The sequence below is a fragment of the Artemia sp. Qi Xiang Cuo genome, chromosome 7, assembly GCF_049724085.1.
Source record: "Artemia sp. Qi Xiang Cuo chromosome 7, ASM4972408v1, whole genome shotgun sequence".
In the NCBI taxonomy this organism is placed as follows: Eukaryota; Metazoa; Arthropoda; class Branchiopoda; order Anostraca; family Artemiidae; genus Artemia; species Artemia sp. Qi Xiang Cuo.
Genome location: NC_142800.1, coordinates 5,953,619 through 5,979,059, shown reverse-complemented (window position 1 = coordinate 5,979,059; position 25,441 = coordinate 5,953,619). Strand labels below are relative to the sequence as shown.

General features: G+C 35.7%; 1 protein-coding gene across 2 annotated transcripts in view; it reads left to right on the top strand.

Moving 5' to 3' along the window:
- Positions 1–25,441, top strand: part of LOC148949889 (equilibrative nucleoside transporter 1-like) — a 220,031-nt gene that overhangs the window by 79,130 nt on the left and 115,460 nt on the right. For both annotated transcript variants that reach the window (XM_089091357.1, XM_089091356.1), the window contains exon 7: positions 1,966–2,198. In XM_089091357.1, coding sequence (XP_088947483.1) covers positions 1,966–2,198 — 233 coding nt within the window. The remainder of the gene's footprint in view (positions 1–1,965; positions 2,199–25,441) is intronic.

The window sequence follows — 25,441 nt, the reverse complement described above, 5'->3', positions numbered from 1 at the left end:
AACGGCGTTCGCCTTTGCCACCCTTGCTGATATCTCTGCATCTAGATTTCCATTTGAGCAAACAATTGAACCAAGGTAGGTGAACTGCTTGACTATCTCAACAGCTTGGCCACACATACTTCTATAGTTGTCAAGGGGCTGCATGGTGTCTTGTCCACAGGTAATATTTTGGTCTTGGTCCAGTTTACATTTAAACCAAGTTTTCCTGCAGCAGATGCTAGCGTTTCCAGGGCAGTTTTGATGTAAGTGAGATTTTTACATACCAATGCAACATTATCAGCAAAGTCAACATCTAACAGAACTCATCCTATAAAATCGATGCCAAACAGATGCACCGGCAGTGTTCTGTTGAAAACATGGGCCATGACATAGTTGAAGAATTCGGGAGCAGCAGTGCAGCCTTGCCAAACACCATTTCTAATTTGAAAATGTGATGAGAGCTGGCCATTTACAATGACAACCCTTTCGGTCTTATTGTATAGTTCTTTGAACAGATTGACAATATTCTTAGGTACACCAGCCGATTGAAGGATCAACCACAGTGACTGTCTGTCGACAGTGTCGAAAACAGATTGAAAATCGACGAAGGCAATGTATGCCTTCCTTTTATATTCTAGAGTTTTCTCTATCAGCTGTCTAATTGTATGGATTTGCTCAGTAGTGGACCTACCCGGTATGAATCCAGCTTGCTGGTGGCGACGGAGGGGATGGAGGTACTGTGTTGCTCGCTTGAGGAGCAGCATGGTGAAGAGTTTGCTGGGTACCGAGAGCAGCGTTATTCCACGATAGTTATTACATTCTGCTTTACTTCCTTTCCTCTTGTAGACTGACGCGATTAAGCCTGTCTTCGAGTGTGATAGGATCATTTCAGAGCGCCACACAGTATTAAACAGCACTTGTAGCCAGAGGGTGATGGATGAATCGCCATTTATAAGGAGTTCTTATGTCAGGCCACATACTCCCGGCGTTTTGTTGTTCTTCAGCTTTCCTGCTGCTGCTTTAATTTCTTCCGCTGTAAATTCAGTGCCATCGGGGGCAGGTGTAGCATTCTCAGCCGCAGCAGTAATCTCGTCGTCAATCTGGTCAGGTGGGCCTGAGTTTAGTAGCTTCTCGAAGCATTGTTCCCACTGGCGAAGGCACTGTGATCTGTCGTAAATATTTTCGCCACTGGCGTTACGGAGATACGATGTAGTTTGAGTGTATTGAGTGTGTGTTGTCTTTTTTGTCTGGCAGATAACCTCCTTGGTTGGGTTTCTAAATTTTATTTTGTTCGTCCTCTTCGTTTTTGGTCAAACGGAGGATGGGGACGATATGAAAGAAGAAACAGAGAAGAGACCGTAGTATATACCTTAAACGTAGACACTAATATGTAATTATATCAAATATGTTTTTCAGAAAAGGTAAAAATTTGTCTGATTTGATATCCTCTTTTCTGACGGAACAGGATTTTGATAATCAATATTATTTTAGTTCCATCGATTGCCGAGATCCTCTGGCGTCTGAAGGTTAAAGTCTAAGCATGTAATCAGAAAAAGGGAGAATAGACCCTCTATATAACTTTTTTTTTTCTACAGCCTATGTACGCAGCCGTATTCTGGAAACTTACGTCAACCTGACCCAAATATATCCATCGATAGACTAATTAACCGACAAAAAAACAAGTTTATGGTTCTTCCGCATGAATGAGAAAATCTGCATATATGGGTTTTCTTTTCTTTTTCTCTCTCTTTCGTTTTTTCAAAAGTGAATTGATTCTTTTTTAATTAGGCATTTTTAAGTTTCTTCTTTTATGTGCCTTTTGTTTTGTTCCCGCTTTGTCGTTTTCTTTTTTTTTCTTTTGCACTATGTCAGTGTAGATTAGTGTTAGACGGCTTCTCAAGTACATTATTATTATCATATAATTCATTCATAACTATATGAAAACACAAACGAAAATAGTAATTTTAAACTTGTCTTGTCTTGCAGGACTAGGAGCTATATTTCAAGGTGGATTGATTGGACTAGTTGGCAAATTTCCACCTCGTTATATGGGGGCTGTTCTGGGAGGACAAGGACTGGCCGGATTATTTGCTGCTTCTGCAGATATTGTCTCTATCGCATTAGAAGCTGACCCAACTCAAAGTGCTTTCCTGTATTTCCTTGTAGCGGATATAACTCTTGTTGCTGCACTTATATCCTACATCTCTATTAGTCAAACTGTAAGTTATTCTCAAAATCAGTACTTTTTTCTTACTGAGTTTGCCGCGCCAGGTACATTTGAATATATTATTTGCCGCTAGTCTTTTACATCGCTTTCATCGTCAAGTTTTAGATGCCTGTTGAACCTTCTTTTGAAGGAGTTGACAAAGAAACTTTTAGAGATAACGTCCCCTGGAAGATTATTCCAATTTAAAGTGTAACGTCAAATGAAGCTTTTCCACTCTGTTCTCGACGTGAGGATAATTGGGTCGATGTCTGTACCTTTGTGTCTGTCTTGTCGGTTGGGTAGTGGTGGCACAATACTTGAAAGCTCTAGGGAAGGAGGTGAATTTATGTACTTTTAGAGAACAGACATTGATGCTCCATTAAACCTTACACTAACAGACTGGAGAGAGTCATGGGGAAGGACTGAGCCCTTTATAGTCGCGGTTTAATTGTGTTTCAGGGTTTTAAGTTATATCAGTGCTCTAAAATGCGCGACAACAGATATTTATTGGCGGTGTCTTATGTTGTGATCGTGGCTTGTTCTGTTTTGCAGAAAATTCAAAGAAAGGTATTAAGCAAATTTTGCCGCTGAAACACTTCTAACTGGCCCAAACATCATAGTACTCATCTAGCATGCTCAAAATAGCCTTGTTGCAAATCTACAGGAAAGAGACAGGTTCAAGTAGTCTTGTCGTGGCACCGTCGCAGTTGCTGTTGACTGAATAAAACTGATAAGGATGATTCTTATTGAAGGATGCCACAAAAGAAAATTTTTTTTAATTATACCCTAGAATTGGACCACCCAGCACGACAGCCCAGGAATATTAATTAATATGCGGCATTTTTGCCAAAAAAAGGCTCACAACTTTTGAAAGCCTTATCACGGATTATTTTTGTTTCCTTTTATTGTAATTTCAAACGTAAATTCTTTGACATTTGTTTCTAAAAATAATTTTAAAGAATACTATTGGCAAGGAGCAGTGTAATTAAACTTATTTATTTATTTGGACCCACACCCGAATTCTGTCGCCCCATTAATTATAAATCCCCCATGCGTAACTCTGGGGGGGGGGGGGGCCTCCTAAAGTCCATCTAATGACAAGCCTGCTTTTGAAAAGACGTTAAGAGTATAGGCTACTAGGTGGTAAATTTAGAGGAAGCTTTTAATGATGTTCTGCTTCCGCAATTACAATTTAATACATACGCGTTGAAAGACAAAGCTCAGATGAATAGTGCGTCACCACTTCCAATTTGAACCTTAAAGGATCCCCCTATCTTTTTCTCTATAAACTTTTTCATTTTGTGCGGCCAAACTATTAGAAATTGATGGGCGGTCTTCCCGTAGCTTGTAGAGCTTGGATAATAGGTCCTTATAAATAATAGAAAACTAAAAATTAACTCCTACTATCCCAGAAATCCTAGAAAAACCATTTAACTTATTGCGGTTTGTGCTGGCGATAAGGATATTCAGTTTTAATAAACCTTACATCATCAGAAAGTGTAAATTTAATTTTTTGATTAATTGGAGCAGAACTTTAATTTTAAAGTTCGTGAAAAGGCAGTCCCTAAAACTCCTCTAGCATCAAAGGAATTGTTATTTGAGCAATTTGACCCCCTTTACAAGTTCCCTCTGGTGTCACCTGCTTTGATAAATAAGCTCGCCGACAAAAGGGACGTAAAATGTCTCCACATTTTTAGTCAAACTTCACAGCTAAGGAAAAAACAAGAAAATTTGCATTTTTAAAGTAAAAGAAATTTACTGGCCTTAAAGATTGTTCAAGATAGTCCTTGAAGGAGAAACAGTCCCTGAGATAATCCCTGAATTGGGGAGGAACAGGTCATAAGAAAGGATTTAAAGACAGGGCTAAGAATGAAGCTCTAACTAGATTGGACTAGAAGAGAAGCCTTCGCAGCTCGTGTTTGACTCATGCAGCTTAGTGTCTTAGTGTAATAGGTGTCGTAGAGATCGAACACCAAACCCTTAGCGGAGATATTTCAACGCTAAGGTAAGAATCGTCTTCATGGAGAAGAAAATGAATAAATTTTTGTTTAAGAAAGATTGAACGACGATGGTAAAAGACGGGGAGGGGGGTTGTGTCCAAGTTTGTTCAAGAGCAAAACTATATTTCTTGAGTTAAAACTCTTTGTTCACTGCTTTAAAACCTTCTTTTGAAATGCCTTATATTTTGGATATTCTGTCAGTTCTCGGTAACCTGGAATGGGTTCCTTAATCTTCTGTTATGGTCTATTTCCCTTAGTGAAGTGCACTAATGAAGTAATGCCCATATTTATGACTTAGAAGTTTTCAAGAACTTATTATTTAAAAGGAAAGTTAAGACCAATCTTTTTGAAATTAGTGGTCAACTAATTCCACCCGAAAAATCCCTCCCCTCCCACGGAAATTCGCCCTCGGAAACATCCCTCCTGTAGACAATTCCATCTTATTTGATTGCTTATTTGAAATAAAAATCTGTATCCATTTTAGGATTCCTTGGTTCTGGCTTGAAGTTCCTCCTCTTGTTATTTAAATTAAACTAAAAAAATGTCTATTAAAGTTACTTCAGACATGAAGATCTACTCTTATACGCCTGGTGGACGCGTTCTTGATTGCATCCACTTGTATCATGTGGTATAGGTGTTTTTACCATATAAGGTTCACTGGAATTAATTACTTCTTAGTCCCAGCCTGCATCTCTCTGCACTTCCATCACAGTGCGACCCTTCTATAGTTGCAACTAATTTTGTTTTTTCCAAATTGTTTTCTTTAACCTTTATCTTATCCTGCTATGATAACTGAGCCCCCCCCCCCTCTTGCCAAACACAGGAGAAAGAATTAAAAGAAATACGAATACAACGTTAAATACTATGGGATATTTTACATATTATATTCTACCTGTTTTTGGAACGTAGAAAGATTATCCCAGAAACCTTCCTTTTTCTTCATTCTTTTTGTTGTTTATGCTTTCCCGTAGCCTGCTGAATTTTTCACAGGGTTGGTGAGTTTTCTAGGGGGTATTTGTCTACAGGCAGGAATTCTTCTGGGAAAATTGTCCACAGGAGGGGCTATGTCCTTAGGAATTTTCATCGGGGGAATTTTCTACGGGGGGGAATTAGCCTAAAACCTTAAAATTAAAGGTAAAATTAAAAGTAAAAAAATGTGCTCTTCTCTTTAGAGAAAATCTATGGAATATTTTTCAATGTATCTGTTTGTTATTTGATAGGTACATTAATATATTCTTAATATTCCTGCAATTATTGTTGTTTATTATTCATTTATTTTTTTAAATAATTATTTTTGATCTTTTTTATTTAATTGAAATAGTTTTTGACTCCAAGTTGAACAATGTGAAGGCTTCAGTGATTTTGTTCTAAGTAAAGTTGAAAACACATCGTCCAATGCTTTAAAACGTCCCTTCTGAAGTGCTTTATATCGTCCCTGGAATTAATTTTTACTTTAAAGCTAATTTTTATTTAAATTTAGTGAATATGAAGTTGTCTGTTATTTGTGCTCCGATGCGGGCTCCATAATCCTCAGTTATTGTTTATTCCCCTTAGTGAAGTGCAGCAAACAGTATAAATAGCCCCATTTTCCATTTTAATGGAGGTGGAGACTCCAATAAAATTCCATCAATGAAGTTGGAGATGATTTTTTATGGCCTAGAATTACCCATGAAAGTATTATTTAGAAAGAAAGTTAAGAACAACCTTTTCGAAATGAAAGAAAGTAAATTCAAGAATTGCTCGCTTCTCTTGTAAGTTTGTTACGTTTTTTTTTACTTAGTTACATGGTATTTTATAAATTAAAATAAAATTTGTTTTCAAATCTGTAATGATTGTTTATCCTTAGATATTTAATCTAAATAAGTAGATTCCCAGTTAAACAATGTGATGGCTTCATCGATTTTTTTCTAAGTAAGATTTATTCTTGAATAGTAAGATTTATTCTTGATTTATTCTTGAAAATATACGGGTTAAACATGATAGTAGGGTTATTGGGTTTTCTCAGTCTTTAGATTTAGTTGTAGCGAAAAGTTTCATTTCATTACCATATGTACCTGGTTTGGGTGAGAAACGTTCACGGGTTTTACGTAAATTTTTTATTGATACTTGTTTCTAATCGTTGAGGCCAATGGGTAGTTTTTTTTAGTTCTGGTAAGGATTTATTACTCGGGGAAATTTAGTAAGTGGGGTGTATAAAATTCCGTGTTCTTGTGGGAAGTTCTATATTGGTAGGACTCACCAAAAATTTGTTGAAAGGTTTATTGAACACCGAAAATCAATAGAAAAAAACACTACAATTAAGCAAACCTCCAGAAACTTTCGTTTCAGCTTTAGCAGAGCATATTTGGCTTCAACCAGATCATTTTGTAAAATTTGATGAAGCCTTGGCTATTTCTAATGATAAGGGTTACACCCAATGGGCGAGGGAAGCCATAGAAATTAAAAACATATGTTTGCTAACCTTTCCATAAATAGGGATACAGGTAATTTAAATATTGACCAAATTTATGATAACCTTCTAAAGAGTGAATCAACAGTCAATAAGGGAGTTAAGATTTTAAATAATCACCAGGGGATTATTTTACCTGCTAGACCAAAACGATTTGCTTCAGTAATAGCTAACAAAAGGATTATTTCGCAACAGAATAATTAAAGTAATTTACAGTTTTTTTATTATTCCTCAGTTACTCTGGTGTCCTCACTGAAGTAACTCTATATTAGCATCTTTTCCCTACGTGGATCAGTTTGCGCCAATTGTACATTTTTTTTATTTTTTTTTTTGTGGTGGTTTTATTGGTTTTTAGTTTTATCTTTTTTTTTTTTTTTTTTTTTTTTTTTTTTTTATCTTGTTCTTGTTGTGTGTCTTTCGTGCTGAAGACGCCTTGTTTGTATACTGGCGAAATATCGGTGTTGTTTTGTTTTTATTGTTTCCTTTTGTCTCTACTGGCCACAGTCTCGTTTGTTTTTTTTTTTTTAGATTTTTCTGTTTGTTTGTTTTTTTCATTTCTGGACAGTTAGGCTTAAGATCTTTAATTCGTCCATTTTACGGGCAAAAATTATCCACTTCTGTAAAATATTATTTGTCTTTAGTTAAAAAACATGCAAATCTATTAAATCAACAAATTTTCTTAAAAAATTGCAAGAAGGAATCAGTGATTCCGAAATCTTTTAAAATATGTACCCATTTTGGAACTGAAAATGAAACAAAATTAAAAAATGAATTAAGCCTAATAGCTTTAAATCACATAATTTATGAACAAAAACAGAGACGTTTTCAACTGTCTAAGGACTTAAATTCTGTTGAAAACTTTTTAAGAAATAACCTTTCATCTGATATTTTTATGCGAATTAAGGAAATGGCCATTAGATCTTTTCATTAGATTTGCCAATAAAGGAGAAAGAGAAACCCCCATAGGTAACCCAAAAATTTGTCTATAAAACTCTAAAAACCAAAGTAAAAAGAAAATTCATTTACTAGAATAATTGGTCTCGTAATGACTTCAGTATCCAAACTGACTAAAGTCACATCCTGTATTAAATCAAACTGTTTTGCTAATTTACTTTTTAAAAATGTCCTCGCACCTTTTTAAATCACAATTTGAATACATGGACACAACATCAAAACTTCAAAGAATTGATCTCCACTCAAACGTGATATTTTGCAATTTATTAGTAAGATCAGTCGAATTTTTTAAATATGATTTTTGTGTTCCCAAAAGTGGACGCAAAGCTACCGACAACCATTTTCCCAATTTTGAAACAGGTGACAGAAAAGTTGACACAATGGGGCGGAGGGGGACTCCAGTCTTATGAATCTTAGGTAGACCATAGATCTTGGGTGCCGAACAACTCCTAGGATAATATTTGTTATAAAACTGTGGGGTAATGTGAAAATTATTTTTCATTGACTCTAATTCCTTTCTTGTTGATTTTACATATTTATCCGTAGGATCAAAATCAAGTTTTTTGTATTTAATAGTGTCAGAAATAATGGATTTCAATTGATTATTATAGTCTTCAGTGTTCATAATTACGATCTTGTTTCCTCTATTGGCTCTGGTGATAGTAAGGAATATATCCTTTTTCAAATCAGAAAGGATTTTAATGTCATTTTTTTGTGAAATGTCTTTACCAATTAAGTTCATATTAAAGGTGTTTACTTTTGTTATGATATCGGCTCCGAGTTCTTGAGGAGTATTAAACTTATATATAGAAACCATAAGTCCTGATTCCACATCTGAAATTATTTTCGAATAGGACACAGGAGTTTGAAAACCGAACTTAGAGCCCTTTGACAAAACGGCTTCCTGTTTAATATTAAGAGGTTTAGAGGAAAAATTCTTAAATGCTGGACTCAGACAATGACGAGGATAAAAAACATCTGAATCTTGGAAATTCTCAAACAAAAGTTTATTAAAGTTGTCAACCAAACGAACCTTGGACAAATGAAAATCATGGCGAAAAGATCTAATGGCCATTTCCTTAATTCGCATAAAAATGTCAGATGGAAGGTTATTTCTTAAAAAGTTTCCAACAGAATTTAAGTCCTTAGACAGTTGAAAACGTCTCTGTTTTTGTTCATAAATTACGTGATTTAAAGCTATTAGGCTTAATTTATTTTTTAATTTTGTTTCATTTTCAGTTCCAAAATGGGTACATATTTTAAAAGATTTCGGAATCACTGATTCCTTCTTGCAATTTTTAAAAAAATTTGTTGATTTAATAGATTTGAATGTTTTTTAACTAAATACAAATAATAATTGACAGAAGTGGATATTTTTTGCCCTTAAAATTTACGAATTAAGGATATTGAGCCTAACTGGCAAGCAATTAAACAAACAGGCAAACAGAAAAACCTAAAAAAAACAACAACAAAGAAACGAAACTGTGGCCAGTGGAGAGAAAATAAAACAACAGAAACAAAACAACGCGGATATTTCGCCTGTATAAAAACAAGGCGTCTTCAGTACTAAAGACACAAAACAAGAACAAGATAAAAAAAAAACAAAAAAAAAACAAGATAAAACTAAAAAACAATAAAACCACCACAAAAAAAAACAAAAACAAACAAAAATATACAATCGGCGCAAACTGATCCACGTAGGGAAAAGATGCTAATATAGAGTTACTACAGTGAGGACACCAGAGTAACTGAGGAAAAATAGAAAAAATTGTAAATTACTTTAATTATTCTGTTGCGAAATAATCCTTTTGTTAGCTATTACTGAAGCAAATCGTTTTGGTCTAACAGGTAAAATAGTCCCCTGGTGATTATTTAAAATCTTAACTCCCTTATTGACTGTTGATTCACTCTTTAGAAGCTTATCATAAATTTGGTCAATATTTAAATTACCTGTGTCCCTCTTTATGGAAAGGTTAGCAAACATATGTTTTTTAATTTATGTGGCTTCCCTAGCCCATTTGGTGCAACCCATATCATTAGATATAGCCAAAGCTTCATCAAATCTTACCAAACGATCTGGCTTAAGCCAAATATGCTCTGCTAAAGCTGAAACAAAAGTTCCTGGAGGCCTGCTCAATTGTAGGGTTTTTTCTATTGAGTTTTGGTGTTAAAAAAACCTTTCAATAAATTGTTTGGGAGTCCTACCAATATAGAACTTCCCACAAGAACACGGAATTTTATACACCCCACTTACTAAATTTCCCCGAGTTAAATCCTTGCCAGAACTAAAAAAACTACCCATTGGCCTCAACGATTGGAAACATGTATCAATACCAAATTTACGTAAAATCCGTGAAAGTTTCTCACCCAAACCAGGTACATATGGTAATGAAATGAAGCTTTTTGATACAACTAAATCTAAAGACTGAGAAACCCCAATAACCCTACTATCATGTTTAACCCGTCTATTTTCAATTATTTTATCAATGAACTTAATTGGATAACTATTACAAAACAAAATATCCCTCAAGTATAACAATTCCGAATCCAGAAATTCCTGGGAACAAATTTTAAAGGCTCTATCCACTAGTGAAATTACAACCCCCCTTTTCACCGACATAGGGTGGCAAGAATGAAAATTCAAATACCTATCATTGCGCGTTGGTTTTCTGTAAATCGAGAAAAGCAAATGGAGGTACCTTTTAATTAATAAAATATCTAGAGAAGGTAATTTATTATTATCCTCAAACTCAACTGTAAATTTAATATTATTATCAAAACTATTTAAATGCTTAAAAAATAGGTCTAAGGAGTCCAATCCATATTTCCAAACGCACACCACATCATCCATGAACCTACCCCAGAATCAAGGGGAGATTCTAAAACTGTTTATAGCGGAGGTGTCAATGGCATCTATGAATAGATTTGCTAATAAAGGAGAAAGAGAAGCCCCCATAAGTAACCCAAAAATTTGTCTATAAAACTCCCCTGAAAAACCAAAATAAAAAGAAACTTCATTTACCAGAATAATTAGTCTCAGAAAGACTTCAATATCCAAACTGACTAAAGTCCCATCCTGTATTAAATCAAACTGTTTTGCTAATTTAACTTTTTAAAATACCCTCCCACCTATTTAGATCACAATTTGAATACATCTACACAACATCAAAACTGCTAAGAATTGAACTTTTATCCAGTGTAAAATATCGCAATTTATTAGTAAGATCAGTCGAATTTTTCTAACATGATCTTCATGTTTCCAAAAGTGAACGCAAAGCTACCGACAACCATTTTCCTATTTTTGAAACAGGTGAAGGAAAAGTTGACACAGCAGGGCGAAGGGGGGCTTCAGTCTTATGAACCTTAGGTTAATAATAAATCTTTGGTTCTAAACAAATCCTATAATAATATTTATTCTAAAACTCTGTGGTAATATGAAAATTATTTTTCTATGATTCTAATTTCTTGCTTTATGATTTTAAATATTTATCTGTTGGATCAAAATGAAGCTTTTTGTACGTAATAGTGTCAGATATAATGGATTTCACTTCATTAGTATAGTCTTCAATGTTCATAATTACAATCTTGTTTCCCCTATCGGCTCTGGTGATAGTAAGGAATATATCCTTTTTCAAATCTGAAAGTATTCTAATGTAATTTTTTTTGTGAGATGTCTTTAACAATCAAGCTCATATTAAAGGTGTTTAGTTTTCTTATGATCTCGGCTCCGAGTTCTTGAGGAGTATCACCCTTATATCTAGAGACCATAAGTCCTGATTCCACATTTGAAATTATTTTTGAATAGGAGACTGGAGTTTGAAAACCGAACTTAGAACCCTTTGACAAAACGGCTTCCTGTTTAATATTAAGAGGTTTAGAGGAAAAATTCTTAAATGCTGGACCCAGACAATAACGAGGATAAAAAACATCTGAATCTTGGAACTTCTCAAACAAAAGTTTATTGAACTTGTCAACCAAACGAACCTTGGACAAATTAAAATCATGGATATAATATCTAATGGCCATTTCATTAATTCGTATAAACATTTCAGATGGAAGAATATTTTTTAAAAAGGTCCCAAAACAATTACAGTCCTTCGACAGTTGAAAACGTCTCTGTTTTTATTCATAAATTACGTGGTTTAAAGCTATTAGGCTTAATTTATTTTTTAAAATTATATTTTTAAATTATATTATAATTAAAATTATATTATAAAATATATTTTTTTTAGATTTATTGCTTTTTATTGTCAAGGAAAGGCAGTGTGGTCTTGGATATTACCTATGGGAAGATAGGTCTGCGAGCTAAGATTAGTATATTGGAAGTCATTGTGATGGCAGTAGCGAAGTATGGTTCTGAAACGTGGGTGCTTCGAAGCATCGTTTAATGCTTTCCAGGCGAACTGTCTTAGGAAATTCTTAGATACGTGCTTGACTGAAATTTTATTAGACGATAAGTTTTACAAAAATTTTGTTCGATTTCGCTTTCTACAGTTATTATGAAAGAAGGGTTAACATGGCTAGGCTATGTTTCACGGATGAAGAATCTTACAGATTGTCATAGATCATGCTTTTGGCCATTCGTGTGAGGCCAAATGAAAATCTGGTTATCCTCGAAGGGGTAGATATGGTGTTATAAGGAAGCCTTTAAAGGAAGTTTAAAGCTACTTAGCCAATCCTGGCTAAGAGGTTGGCGCCTTGAGTTGGGAATTCTTTGTTCGAGGGGCACGGGTTTGATTCCTGACATGGCCGGTTTTGTTTGGAACGGGGGTCGGTGGTGTGAGCCAGAGTTGACCCAGCTCTAAACAGGTACCTGGAGAAACCTGGGGATGGTTCCCCAACCCCCCATTGCACTTCCTGGCTGAAGAGCCGCAAAATGGAGATCAGTACCGCTGGTTCGGACCTCGAGTGTCTAGTGCCTTCATGCTTACTTACTTACTTTATAGGAAGTTTGAAATTTATAAGAAGGGTTAAAGAGTGAAGCTATGAATTCAAGTAAGTGAAGAAAGACCGTGGACCAATGGATTGATACTGAATGAGTTATTAGCTGTAATGATAGCAGTAATATAATTTATAATACTTTGTTTAATGCTTTGAAATAACCCTTTTCAAATGTTACATATTTTCGCTTAAGTTTACTTTTACCGCTTTTCAAGATAATTTTTATTCAAATCTAGGATTGCTGAAATTGCTCATTCTTAGTGTTCCGAACCGGGATCTATAATCCCCAGTTATTGCTTATTTGCCTTAGTGAAGTGCAGTAAATACTATAAAGAGTCTCGTTTCTCATTTTTAAGGATGCAAAGTCTCCCATAAAATTCTGTTTTTAAATTGAAAAGCTCTTTTGTATAGGCTAGAATTTTTCGAGAGCCCATTGTTTACAAAGTCAGTTAATAACAGTCTTTCGAAATTAAAGAAAATAAAATGGAGAAATGCTCGCCTCTCTTTAGAGAGTACACAGAGTGTGTTTTGATGTAACTGCGAGCTATAAATAGTCGTAATAAAACATGCTTCGTAATACTAAATTTTCGATTAAGTTTTGTTATTTAATTGAATTAAGTAGACTTCAAATTCAACAACGTGAAGCTAGATATTTTTTTCTTAGTTTAGCATCAAAACACTTCGTCCAATGCTCTAACGTTCCCTTTCGAAATCTCTATGTTTTTGCTTGGATTTAAGCCGCCCGTTTTCGGTGTTCCGAAAAGGGCTCCGTAATCCTCATTGTTTATTTAGTCTAGTAAAGGGCAGTAAGTACCGTAGAGAGCCTGACTTTCCATTTTCAAGAATGTGAAGTTTCCCATAAAATTTCATTGATGAAGTTGGAAATGCTCTTTCTTATAGCCTAGAATTTTCCAAGAATGCACTGTTTAGAAAAGGGTAAGAACAGCCTTTTGAAATTAATGCTGGTAAACGGAAAAAAGAAATTTCTTACTTTTCTGAGGAGAAGGACGAGTGAACAGACGGTATGTGTTTTGGTTGGACCACGCTGAATTTAAAACAATGTCTAGTTTGTTTCATTTCAAGTGTGAAACGATAAATAATTAGTAGGCCCAAAGTTTTTGTCCTAATCGTAAAAACCTAACAAAAATACATATAAACAAATTTTTGATGAATTGTTTAAAGTTTGTTTGTATTCCCCTCCCTTCCTGAAAGACCTTTTTTCTAGAAATTTGGTTACTATTAGCCGGAGTTGCTTTTGCTTTCCTTGACCTCGGCAGTGTTATTCTCGTATATAGCACTAATCACTTTAATGTATTTTTCTTGTATCATAGGCAGCGCGGTAGCGCTGCCTAAGTAAAGAACGATGTGGGCACAATGTGTTTTTTTTCTCCATACCCGGGGACTTCGTATCGAAGGAATTGTCGTAGAAACTTTGAAAAGGGCTCATTCAATTGGAAATTGGAGTGGCTAGTGCCCTTTTTAATAGTCGAAAGTGATTGGAGACAAACTAGCCCCCCCCACGCCCATCATTCCCCCAAACACATCCAATCAAACTTTTGAGATAGCCGTTTTGTTCAGCGTAGTTGATTTCAAAATAGAAAATATCTTTTTGAGGAGGACATTCCCCCACAACCCTCGGGGCAAGGGTTTTAAATTATGCCCTGAGGTCATATAAGAACAATGTTGGCACAATGTACCATATATTATTTTATCCCTTTAGATCAGGGCACTTCATATGGAACGGGTCATCATAGAAACTGCAAAAGGGGCTCCTTTGACTAAAAATCGAGAGTTCTAGGCCGATTTTAAATAGTCAAAAATTATTAAAGGGCGCCTAGACCCCCCCACGTCACGAAGTCCCCCCAACACATCCAATCCAATTTTTGAGAAATCTCTTTCGTTCTGCGGAGCTGATTTCAAGATAGAAAATGTGTTTTTGAGGAGGACACTCCCCCACAACCCTCAGGGCAAGGGTTTTAAGTTATGCCCTAGGGGCATGTAAGGTTTTTATAGAACGCGTTGTCGTAGAAACTTCAAAACAGCCTCATTCGATTAGAAATTCGAAGGGCTAGTACCCTTATTAATAGTCGAAAGTGATTGGAGGGCAACTAGCCCCCCCCCCCACGCCCATCATTCCCCCAAACACATCCAATCAAAATTTTGAGATAGCCATTTTGTTCAGCGTAGTTAATTTCCTGATAGAAAATATGTTTTTGAGGAGGACACTCCCACACAACCCTCAGGGCAAGGGTTTTAAGTTATGCCCTGGGGGCATATAAGGTTTTAATATAAGGCGTTTTCGTAGAAACTTCAAAAAAGGCTCATTCGACTGGAAATTCAAAGGGTTAGTGCCCTTTTTAATAGTCGAAAGTGATCGGAGGGCAACAAGCCCCCTCTCACGCCCATCATTCCCCCAAACACATACAATCAAAATTTTGAGATAGCCATTTTGTTCAGCGAAGTTAATTTCCATAGAGAAAATATCTTTTCGAGGAGGACACTCCCCCACAACCCTCGGGGCAAGGTTTTTAAGTTATGCCCTGAGGGCATATAAGAACGATGTTGGCACAATGTAGTATGTATTATTTTGTTCCTTTAGAGAAGGGCACTTCATATGGAAGGGGTCGTCGTAGAAACTTCAAAAGGGGCTCATTCGATTGGAAATTGAGAGTTCTAGTGCCCGTTTTAATAGTCGAAAGTGATTGGAGGGCAACTAGCCCCTCCCCCCACGCCAATCATTCCCCCAAACACATTCAATCAAAATTTTGAGATAGCCATTTTGTTCAGCGTTGATTTCCAGATAGAAAATATGTTTTTGAGAAGGACACTCCCCCACAACCATCAGGGCAAGGGTTTTAAGTTATGCCCTGGGGGCATATAAGGGTTTTATAGAAGGTGTTGTCGTAGAAACTTCAAAAAAGGCTCATTCGATTGGAAATTCGAAGGGCTAGTGCCCTTTTTAATAGTCGAAAGTGATTTTTAGATAGTCATTTTGTTCAGCGTAGTTGATTTACAGATAGAAAACATGTTTTTGAGGAGGACACTCTCCCACTACCCTCAGCGCAAGGGTTTTAAGTTATGCCCTGGGGGCATGTAAGGTTTTTGTAGAAGGTGTTGTCGTAGAAACTTCAAAAAAGGCTCATTCGATTGGAAATTCAAAGGGCTTGAGCCCTTTTTAATAGTCGAAAGTGATTGGAGGGCAACTAGCCCCCCCCCCCACGCCCATCATTTCCCCAAACACATCCAATAAAAATTTTGAAATAGCCATTTTTTTCGGCGTAGTTGATTTCTAAATAGAAATTTTTTTTGAGGAGGACACTCCCCCACAGCCCTCAGGGCAAGGGTTGTAAGTTATGCCCTGGGGGCATATAATGTTTTTAAAGAAGTTGTTGTCGTATTAACTTCTAAAAAAGCTCATTCGATTGGACATTCAAAGGGCTAGTGCCCTTGTAATAGTCGAAAGTGACTGGGGGGCAACTAGCACCCCCCACGCCCATCAAACACACCAATCAAAATTTTGAGATAGTCATTTTGTTCAGCATAGTTGATTTCCAGATAAAAAAATGTATTTTTGAGGAGGACACTCCTCCACAACCCTCAGGGCACGGATTATAAGTTATGCGCTGGAGGCATATAAGGTTTTTTATTGAAATCTTTGTCGTAGAAACTTGAAAAAGGGCTCATTTGATTTGAAATTCAGAGGGATAGTACCCTTTTTAATAGTCGAAAGTGATTGGAGGGCAACTAGCCCCCCCCCACGCCCATAATTCCCCCAAAGACACCAATCAAAATATTGAGATAGTCATTTTGTTAAGCATAGTTGATTTCCAGACAAAAAATATATTTTTGAGGAGGACACTCCCCAACAACCCTCAGGGCAAGGATTATAAGTTATACCCTGGAGGCATATAAGGTTTTAATTGAAATCTTTGTCGTAGAAACTTGAAAAAGGGCTCAATGGATTTGAAATTCAAAGGGATAGTACCCTTTTTAATAGTCGAAAGTGATTGGAAGGCAACTAACCCCCCTCTCACGCCCACCCTTTCCCCAGACACATCCAATAAAAATTTTGAGATAGCCATTTTGTTCAGCGCAGTTGATTTCCAGATGTTATATATGATTTTGAGGAGTACACTTACACAACACTCTTTAGAATCAGGTCATAAGCTATGTCCTGGGGGCATATAAGGTTCTGATCTACTTCTTTATTAAGGGAAATTAGTCTGAGGCTCATTTAAGTTGAAGTTCTCAAGGAGCGAATCCCTTTTATTAGACGAAAATGATTTGAGAGCAACTAACCACCCTCTCACGCCCACCTTTTCCCCAGACACATCCAATAAAAATTTTGAGACAGCCATTTTGTTCAGTGTAGTTGATTTCTAGATAGAAAATATATTTTTAAGAGGACAATCCTCCACATACATCAAGACTTGGGTTATAAGTTTTTCCCTGGGAGAATATAAGGATTTTATCGAATTATTCGTTGTATAAATTTGGAAAATGACTCATTCAATTGGATGCTCAAAAGGAGAGTACCTTTTTTGTTAGTCAAAAGTGATTGAAGGGCAACTAACCCCCCTCTCACGCTCACCTTTTCCCGAAACACATCCACCCAAATTTTTAGATAGCCATTTTACTCAACGTAGTTGAAAGTTTTGGAAATTAGGTCTTTAAGGATGACAACAACTTCCCCCCCCCCACAGCCCTCAGGGCAAGGGTTGTAAGTTATGCCCTGGGTCTTATAAATATTTTTTGAAAGCGTTGTCGTAGAAACTTCAAAAGGGCTCATTCAATTGGAAATTGAAAGGGCTTGTGCCTTTTTTAATAGTTGAAAGTGATTAGATAGCGACTAACGCCCCTCTCACGCCCACCATTTTTCAAAACACATCCAATCAAAATTTTGCAGGCCAAACTATAAAGTCTTAGAAAACGAAAAGATTTAAAGTATTATTTTCTTTTCAAACAGTTACACGAACTGTAAGTAAGGAGCGACCCGGCTCAATGGTAACCGAAACCCAAAAAACGGAACTTTGATACCAATAGATACATCAGAAGAATCAAATTTTTATGCCGGTTTCAAATATGTAAGTTTCATCAAGTTTAGTCTTACCCATTAAAAGTTAAGTGCCTGAGAAAACTTGACTTATAAATCAGAAGAATCAGATTTTTATGCTGATGTCAAGTATATAAGTTTCATCAAGTTTTGTTTTACCCATCAAAAGTTACGCGCCTGAGAAAATTTGCCTTATTTTCGAAAAAAGGGGGAAACACCCCTAAAAGTCATAGAACTTTAATGAACATCACATCATCGGATTCAGCGTATCAGAGAACCCTACTGTAGAAGTTTCAAAAAAATGTGGAATTTTGTATTTTTTGTCAGAAAAAAGAAAACGGATGCGTGTTTATTTGTTTTTTTTTTGTTTTTTTTTTTTTTATGTCCCCAGGGGTGATCGTATCGATCCAGTAGTCCTAGAATACGGTGAGAGGGCTCATTTGAACGGAAATTAGAAGTTCTAGTGCCCTTTTTAAGTGACCAAAAAAATTGGAGGGCAACTTGGCCCCCTCCCACGCTCTTTTTTTTCCCGAAGTCACCCAATCAAAATACAGACATTTTCAGGAAGGATTTTTTCTGGGGGGTGGGGGGGGGCTGGAGGAGGCGGTTACCCGGGATAATCTTTCCGTGGAGGATGTTTCCTTGGGGTAAGAGACATTTTTATGAAGGGGGCGCCGGATTTCCATATATATATATATATATATATATATATATATATATATATATATATATATATATATATATATATATATATATATATATTACAGCATTATTTAAAAAACGATCAGAAATTAAATAAAAAAAACAAGTTTTTTCAACTGAAAGTAAGAAGCAACATTAGAACTTAAAACGAACAGAAATTATTACGTATATGAGGGGGGTTGGCCCCCAAGTCAATACCTCGTTCTTTAAGCTACAGTTTTTTTTTGTGCTTTCAAAAGAGCTATCTATTCTAATTAAACGGCCTTTGTGATTCAAGGGTTTGTTATTTAAACAATATTTTTACTTTAGCGTAAAGAGCGTGGTATTGACTAAGGGAAGAACCCCCTCATATACGTAATAAAATATACGTAATAAAAAAAAACAAAAAAAAAACAAGCGATACGGCTCAAAAGTAATCGAAACTTTTAAAAACGGAATTTCGATGTCAATAAATGTATCAAAAGAATGGGCTTATAATGCTGATTCTAAATATATAAATTTTATTAAGTTTAGTATTACTCATCAAAGGCTACGAGCATGAGAGAATTTACCTCATTTTGGAAAGAGGGGGGAAACATCCCCTACAAGTGAACTAATTTTAATGAAAATCACACCGTCAGATTCAGCGTATCAGAAAACCCTATTACATAGGTTTCAAGCTCATATCTGCAAAAATGTGCAACTTTGTATTTTTTGCCAGAAGAAAGATCACAGATGCGTGGTATATTTTATTTTTATTTTTTTTCAGGGGTAATCGTATCGACCCAGTGGTCCTAGAACATCAAGAGAGAGCTCATTCGAACGGAAATTAAAAGTTATAGTGCCCTTTTCAGTGACCAAAAATGCTGGAGGGCAACTTGGCCCCCTCTCACGCCCCTTTTTTCCCATTTTCGTCTGATTCACAAGGAAACAAGTTTTTTTAGTACTTTCATAAGAGCTATTTATTCTAATTAACGGCCTTTGTGATTAAGGAGTCATCCTTAAAGAATTGGAACACCAAACGAATAGAAATTACAATAGCTAAGCGAGTCAAACTCAAAACGAGCAGAAATTAACATAAGTTGGGTGCAAAACCCCTGTGCCTGTAAAACCCTGAAAAAATACAAATGAATGTGCATTGTCAGTTTAATATACATATACTGATATTTAGTAATCAAAATGTTTATACTATTTTATTTATTGAAGTTATAAAAGTAAAAACATTTATATTTTTTAAGTAAAGTGCCAATTTTGTTCTGGCCTTGGGAAGGCATAGGGATTTTGCACCCAACTTATGTTAATTTTTGCTCGTTTTGAGTTTGACTTGGTTAATTATTGTAATTTCTGTTCGTTTTGGGTTTCATTTATTTGTCGATGCTGATTTGTGGTAGTTTCACACTTGGTAGATTATTTGATTTTATTTTTACTCATTTTTTGTTTAATGGAGTTCTTTAATTCTCTTTGAAAAACTTATTTTGTGGAAAAAGTTTTTTAAATTAATCAAACAGTTCGTGGTAACGAACTGTAAGTAAGGAGCGACCCGGTTCAATAGTAACCGAAACTCTAAAAAACGGAATTTTGATACCAATAGATACATTAAAAGAATTAGATTTTAATGCTGATTTCAAATATATAATTTTCATCAAATTTAATCTTATCTATTGAAAGTCATATACCCAGGAGTATTTGACAGATCTCTAAAAAAAGGGGGAAAGACCCCATAAAAACTATATAACCCTAGTGTATAGCCCATGAATAGATTTCGGGGATCAGAGAACCCTACTGTAGAGGTTTCATGCTCTTATCTACAAAAATGTGGAATTTTGTATTTTTTGCCAGAAGAAACATCACGGGTGCGTGTTTATTTGTTTGTTTGTTTTCTTTTTCTTTTTCCCAGGGGTGATCGTATCGACCCAGTGGTCCTAGAATATCGTGGGAGGGCTCATTGGAATGGAAATTAAAAGTTCTAGTGACCTTTTTAAGTGAAAAAAAAAATGGAGGGCAACTAGGCCCCCTCCCGTGCTCATTTTTTCCCAAAGTCACCCGATAAAAGTTTCGAGATAGCCATTTTGTTCAGCATGTTCGAAAATATTATAAGTATGTCTTTTAGGATGACTTAATACCCCGAAGTTCCCAGGGGGAGGGCTGCAAATTATGAACTTTACCCAATGTTAACATACAGTATTGGTTATTGGGAAGTATACAGACGTTATCAGGGGAGATTTTTTCTGGTAGTGGGGGGGGGGGGTGGGGGGGTTTGGTCAGGGGTTGTGTGGGAGGATCTTTTCATGAAGGAAGTTTTCATGGGGAAAGGGAAATTGCTATGAAGGGGACTCCGGATTTCCCAGCATTATTTAAAAAAAGATCAGAAATTAAATATAAAAAAACAAGTTTTTCAGCTGCAACAGCAGCAACATCAAAACTTTAAACGAATAGAAAATATTACATATATGATTAGGTTCACCGCCTAGTCAATACCTCGCTCTTTAAGCCATAGATTTTTTAGTACTTTTATAAGAGCTATTTATTCTAAGTAACAGTCTATTAGATTAAGCGGTCATTTTTAAAGAGTCTGAACAAAATTCGAACTTTAAGTTAATGAGTAAAGTATTGACTAGGGGGAACACCCCCTAATATACGTATTAAAAATATATGAATATTGAACTTCGTTACGTAAGTTAATTCGTAAGTTACGAATATTTATTACTAATAAAAACGTTCGTAAATAAAATTAAACAAGTTTCGAGAAAGCCATTTAACCAAATAAAAGTAAAATTAATATGCAAATTTTGTTTTAATTGTTCATGCACGGTGAGCCAAAATCAAAACCTGCATTAATTCAAAAACGTTCACAAATTAAATAAAAAAAAAACAAGTTTTTTTAACTGAAAGAAAGGACCGGCGGTTAAAAATAAAACGAACACAAATTATTCCGTATATGAAAGAGGCTGTCCCCTCCGCAACGCCTCGCTCTTTACGCTAAAGTTTTTTATTGTTTTATAAATAAAGCTGTGAGACAGAGTCAAACTTTAGCGTAAAGAGCGAGACGGTGAGGAGGGGACAGCCCCTTTCATATACGGAATAATTTCTGTTCGTTTTAAGTTTTAACGTCGTTCCTTACTTTCACTTAAAAAAAACTTGTTTTTTTTTTATTTAATACTATACAAGGATAAGACCTTTGCTGAAGCTCTTCTGTCAGCTGAATCAAACGCTTGTTCATAATCTATAAAACTGAGAACTAAAGTTGTTTGATGACTCAGGCACTTCTTAATTATTAATCTTAGAGTGAAAATTTGGTCGACACATCCTCTACCTTTTCTAAAACCGCACTGTTCTTCTTTTAATACTTTATCTACCTTCTAAAAAGTATCATCGTACTAAGTAGTTTGCTACCTAAAGAAACCAGGCTAATGCCTTTATAATTACCACACTCACTCTTGACACCTTTCTTATAGAGGGGTTTAATTAGAATTTTCTTAAAATTACTAGGTACTTCCCCCCGTTGAAAAATCCTATTCATAATCTTCAGTAACTTGTTTCCATCCTTATAACCACCATATTGAAAAAAAACCTCATTTATCACACGATCAGCACCTGAGGCCTTATTCTATTTTAATGTTTTTAGTACTGTAAGTAATTATTCCTCACAAAATAAATTTTCCTTCACATCCAAAGTGTCATAGGCGTTTTCATTCTTCTCTATATCTTTTCGTGTAACTGTATTACTGTTTAGCGCATTCTCAAGATGTTTTACTTATCTCTCTTTAGCTCTTTCGTTATCATTAATTGTGGCTCCGTTCCTATCCCTAACTGGGATAAATCCAGATTGACTATTTCCTCTCAATTTATTAACTTGCCAGTGCAGTATTTTACTATTATGCCGTCTAGCTGCACCTTCCAGATCCTCGGCAGTTTTATCCATGGCGTCCACTTCACACCTCCTTAGTTAATACTTTAATGCTTTCGCTACTTTTTTTTACATGCCTTTTATTTTCCTATGATCTATCACACAAATAATTCTTGTCCAAGCCCCTCCTCCTTCTCTATTTAATATAAAGCATTTTCATTAATATTCATAGCTGTCTTTCTAACTTTCATCCCTTAGAGACCATCAGTGACTTAACAAACTATTTTCCTTATATTATTCCAGCCGGATTCTGCAATATCAAATTTTAAATTCTCCAGTTTGGTATTCAACTGTTCCTGAACAGTTTTTCTCAAATTCTCATCCTTGAGTCACCAACGTCATAGCTTCATGGAAGGTATCGTAGACACTACAAGATGATGATCTTTACTTTTAACATCAGTAACAGCGCTCCTATATATACTAGTATCTTGTATTGATCCTGCCAGTCTTCGGTTTACTATAACATAATCAATAAGGTTTGCTGTCTTACCATCGCGTGAATACCATGTTAACTTATGAGCTATTTTATGACCAGACACGGTATTGGTTATAACTAGATTGTTATACCTACAAAATTGCAAAAGTCTGTATCCATTACTGTTTCCTTTTCCTATACCAAATTTACCTAGGCTAGGATACCATCTATCTCTATTTCTACCGACCTGGGCGTTAAAATCTAGTAAAAACATCATATTTCTACCTGGGACCCTGTATTCGATTTATAATAACACTCTTTGAGATGCCCTTCTATCAATCGGAGTTAAAATCATATTATGCTACTACGAGGAGGCAACCCATAATAGGTAAATTAGCCAGGAAGAGGTTTCGCAGCCAAAATAAGCCCACCAAAATAGACCAAACCCAGAAGAAATGTCTATTAATCGGAATCCAGTGTAAATACTTTATACGAAATTCTTTTTATTTGTTTTATTTTCTCTTTGGCAACTCAATTTCACATTTTGAGATGTTCAAAGGGAATTGTCCGGGGGAAATTTTTGGTAGGGTCGGAATTGTCTGGGGATTTTCCATGGCAGAGGGGATTTTCCGCGGGAGAAATTCTCCATGAGTGAATTTTCCGCTGGGGGAATTCTCCACGGGAGAAACTTTCCTTTAAAGGAGATTTCCTGGAACAAAATTCTACGGAGTGGGATATTCCGGTATGATTTGAGAAACGATAAGAAATTAAATAAAAAACAAGGATTTTTCAAATGAAAGTATGCCAAAGAGAATTTTCCAGTCCTAATTGTCCGCAAGAAATTTCCCTTGGGGAATTTTTAGCGAGAATAGAATTGTTTAGGGAGAGTTTCCCGGGCGAGGGGGAATGTTCGGGGTGAGGATGATTTTACGTGTGAGGAACCTTCCATGGAGGCATTGGGAGTTGGTGAGATTTTCTATGGTGGGGAGATGGGGTTTTCCCGGCATTATTTGAAAAACGATCAGAAATTAAATAAAACATTTTTTTTAACTAGTAAGGAGGTAAAGTAAGGAGCAACATTATGAACATTAAGACTAAAAATGGACATAAATTATTCAGTATACGAGGGGACTTTTCCGGGCGAGGGGGAATTTTCGGGGTGAGGATGATTTTACCTAGGAGGAACTTTCCATGGAGGCATTGTGAGGTGGTGGGATTTTCTATGGTGGGGATGGGGAATTCCCGGCATTATCTGAAAAACGATTAGAAATTAAACAAAACATATTTTTTTTAACTAGTAAGGAGGTAAAGTAAGGATGAACATTAGCAAAATTAAGACTTAAAATGGGCAGAAACTATTCAGTTTACGAGGGGGCTGCCCCCTCCTTAATGCCTCGCTCTTTATCCTAAAATTTGACTTTTTGTCTCTTTAAGGACGACTCCTGAAACAGAAGGGCCGTTTAATTAGAATAAAAAGCTTCTTTTTGTACTCAAAATGCTTAATATGAAGAGCAAGGTATCGAAGAGGGGCCAGCTCCCACACATTCGGAATAATTTCTGTGCTAAGTTTCAATGCTGCTCTTTACTTTCAATTGAAAAAAAACTTGTTTTTGTATGTTTAATATAAAACTAAGATTCTATGGCAGGCTACTGTTACTATTTTAGCCAAGACAAGCAAATACTTATTAGATTTCATATTAATACTTTGCAGAACCGCAAATACCTTAGATACCTTCATTTCAATACTTTTAAGGAATTGTTCAGCCCTTCAAAGTGACGTTTCAATACTCTAAGAAGGGATTTTGAGAACCTTTTGTTAACCTGCAAAGAACCTAATTTTGGTATTTTTACAGAATCATATTTTAGTACTTTAGAGAACCTCATGTGCTTAAAACGGTTCCCATTAAAAACTAGGCTTCAATACCCGGGCTGGTGCTCTTTGGGGATCTAAAACCGGAGTAGCTGTTTGGACCAAAGGACCAAAGGCCGGGATAGCAGCTTGCTAATCCCCGTCCTGAAAAAAATGACAAATAAAACAGGGGATGATAGTATATACCTTTTTATAAGGAGTTAAGGAGCTCCCTGTGTTCCTTAAAAAGTATATTAATTAAAATATTTTCAACTCTAAAAAGTTTCTTAAGTTGGGTCAAAGGGGTGCGGTTTCAGGGAAATTTTCTCCTGCTTTTTTTGGGCTAGAGCAACGATGGGTACTTTAAAAAAAAGTTTATTTTTATTTCTTATGACTTTACATTTAGGTTCTTGGATGGAAGGGGGTTGAGGTAGTATATCAATGAAGATTTGTTCCAAGTTTTCTTCCACTTGGGAAGAATTGACTTCTGCTTTCAGTAAGCTTTCAGTACTCTTGACTTGTGCTTTTCTTGCATAATGGTTTACCATTATGGTAATAATGGTAATATTCCCACCAACACTCTTTCTGTATGGATCTACTATCATACTATCTAATCTGCTTTATTGATTTAACTGAACACCAAAATTAGCAATCTTCATCCACGTCGGAGATGTCGTTAATCATCCCCAGATCGTCATCCCCGATATATTTCTTGGCCATTGAAATTAGAAAGTGTTTACCCCTACTTCAGGTAAAAAAAAGACCCGGTTCTTCCAAAAAAAAAAAATAATAAAAAAAGTTGATTAAAAAAATAATTGACTTTAGTTTTGCTTACTTAGTTTCACTAACTAAATAACCTTATCTCAGCTCTTAATTGAACCTAACTTTTACATTGTGTCTAATTTACTGTCAATATTTTAAAGAACCTCATTTGCATACTTTAATGAATCTCAGGTACTTTACCGAACACATAAAAAAGAACAATAAAGAACCTTTAAAGGATCTCG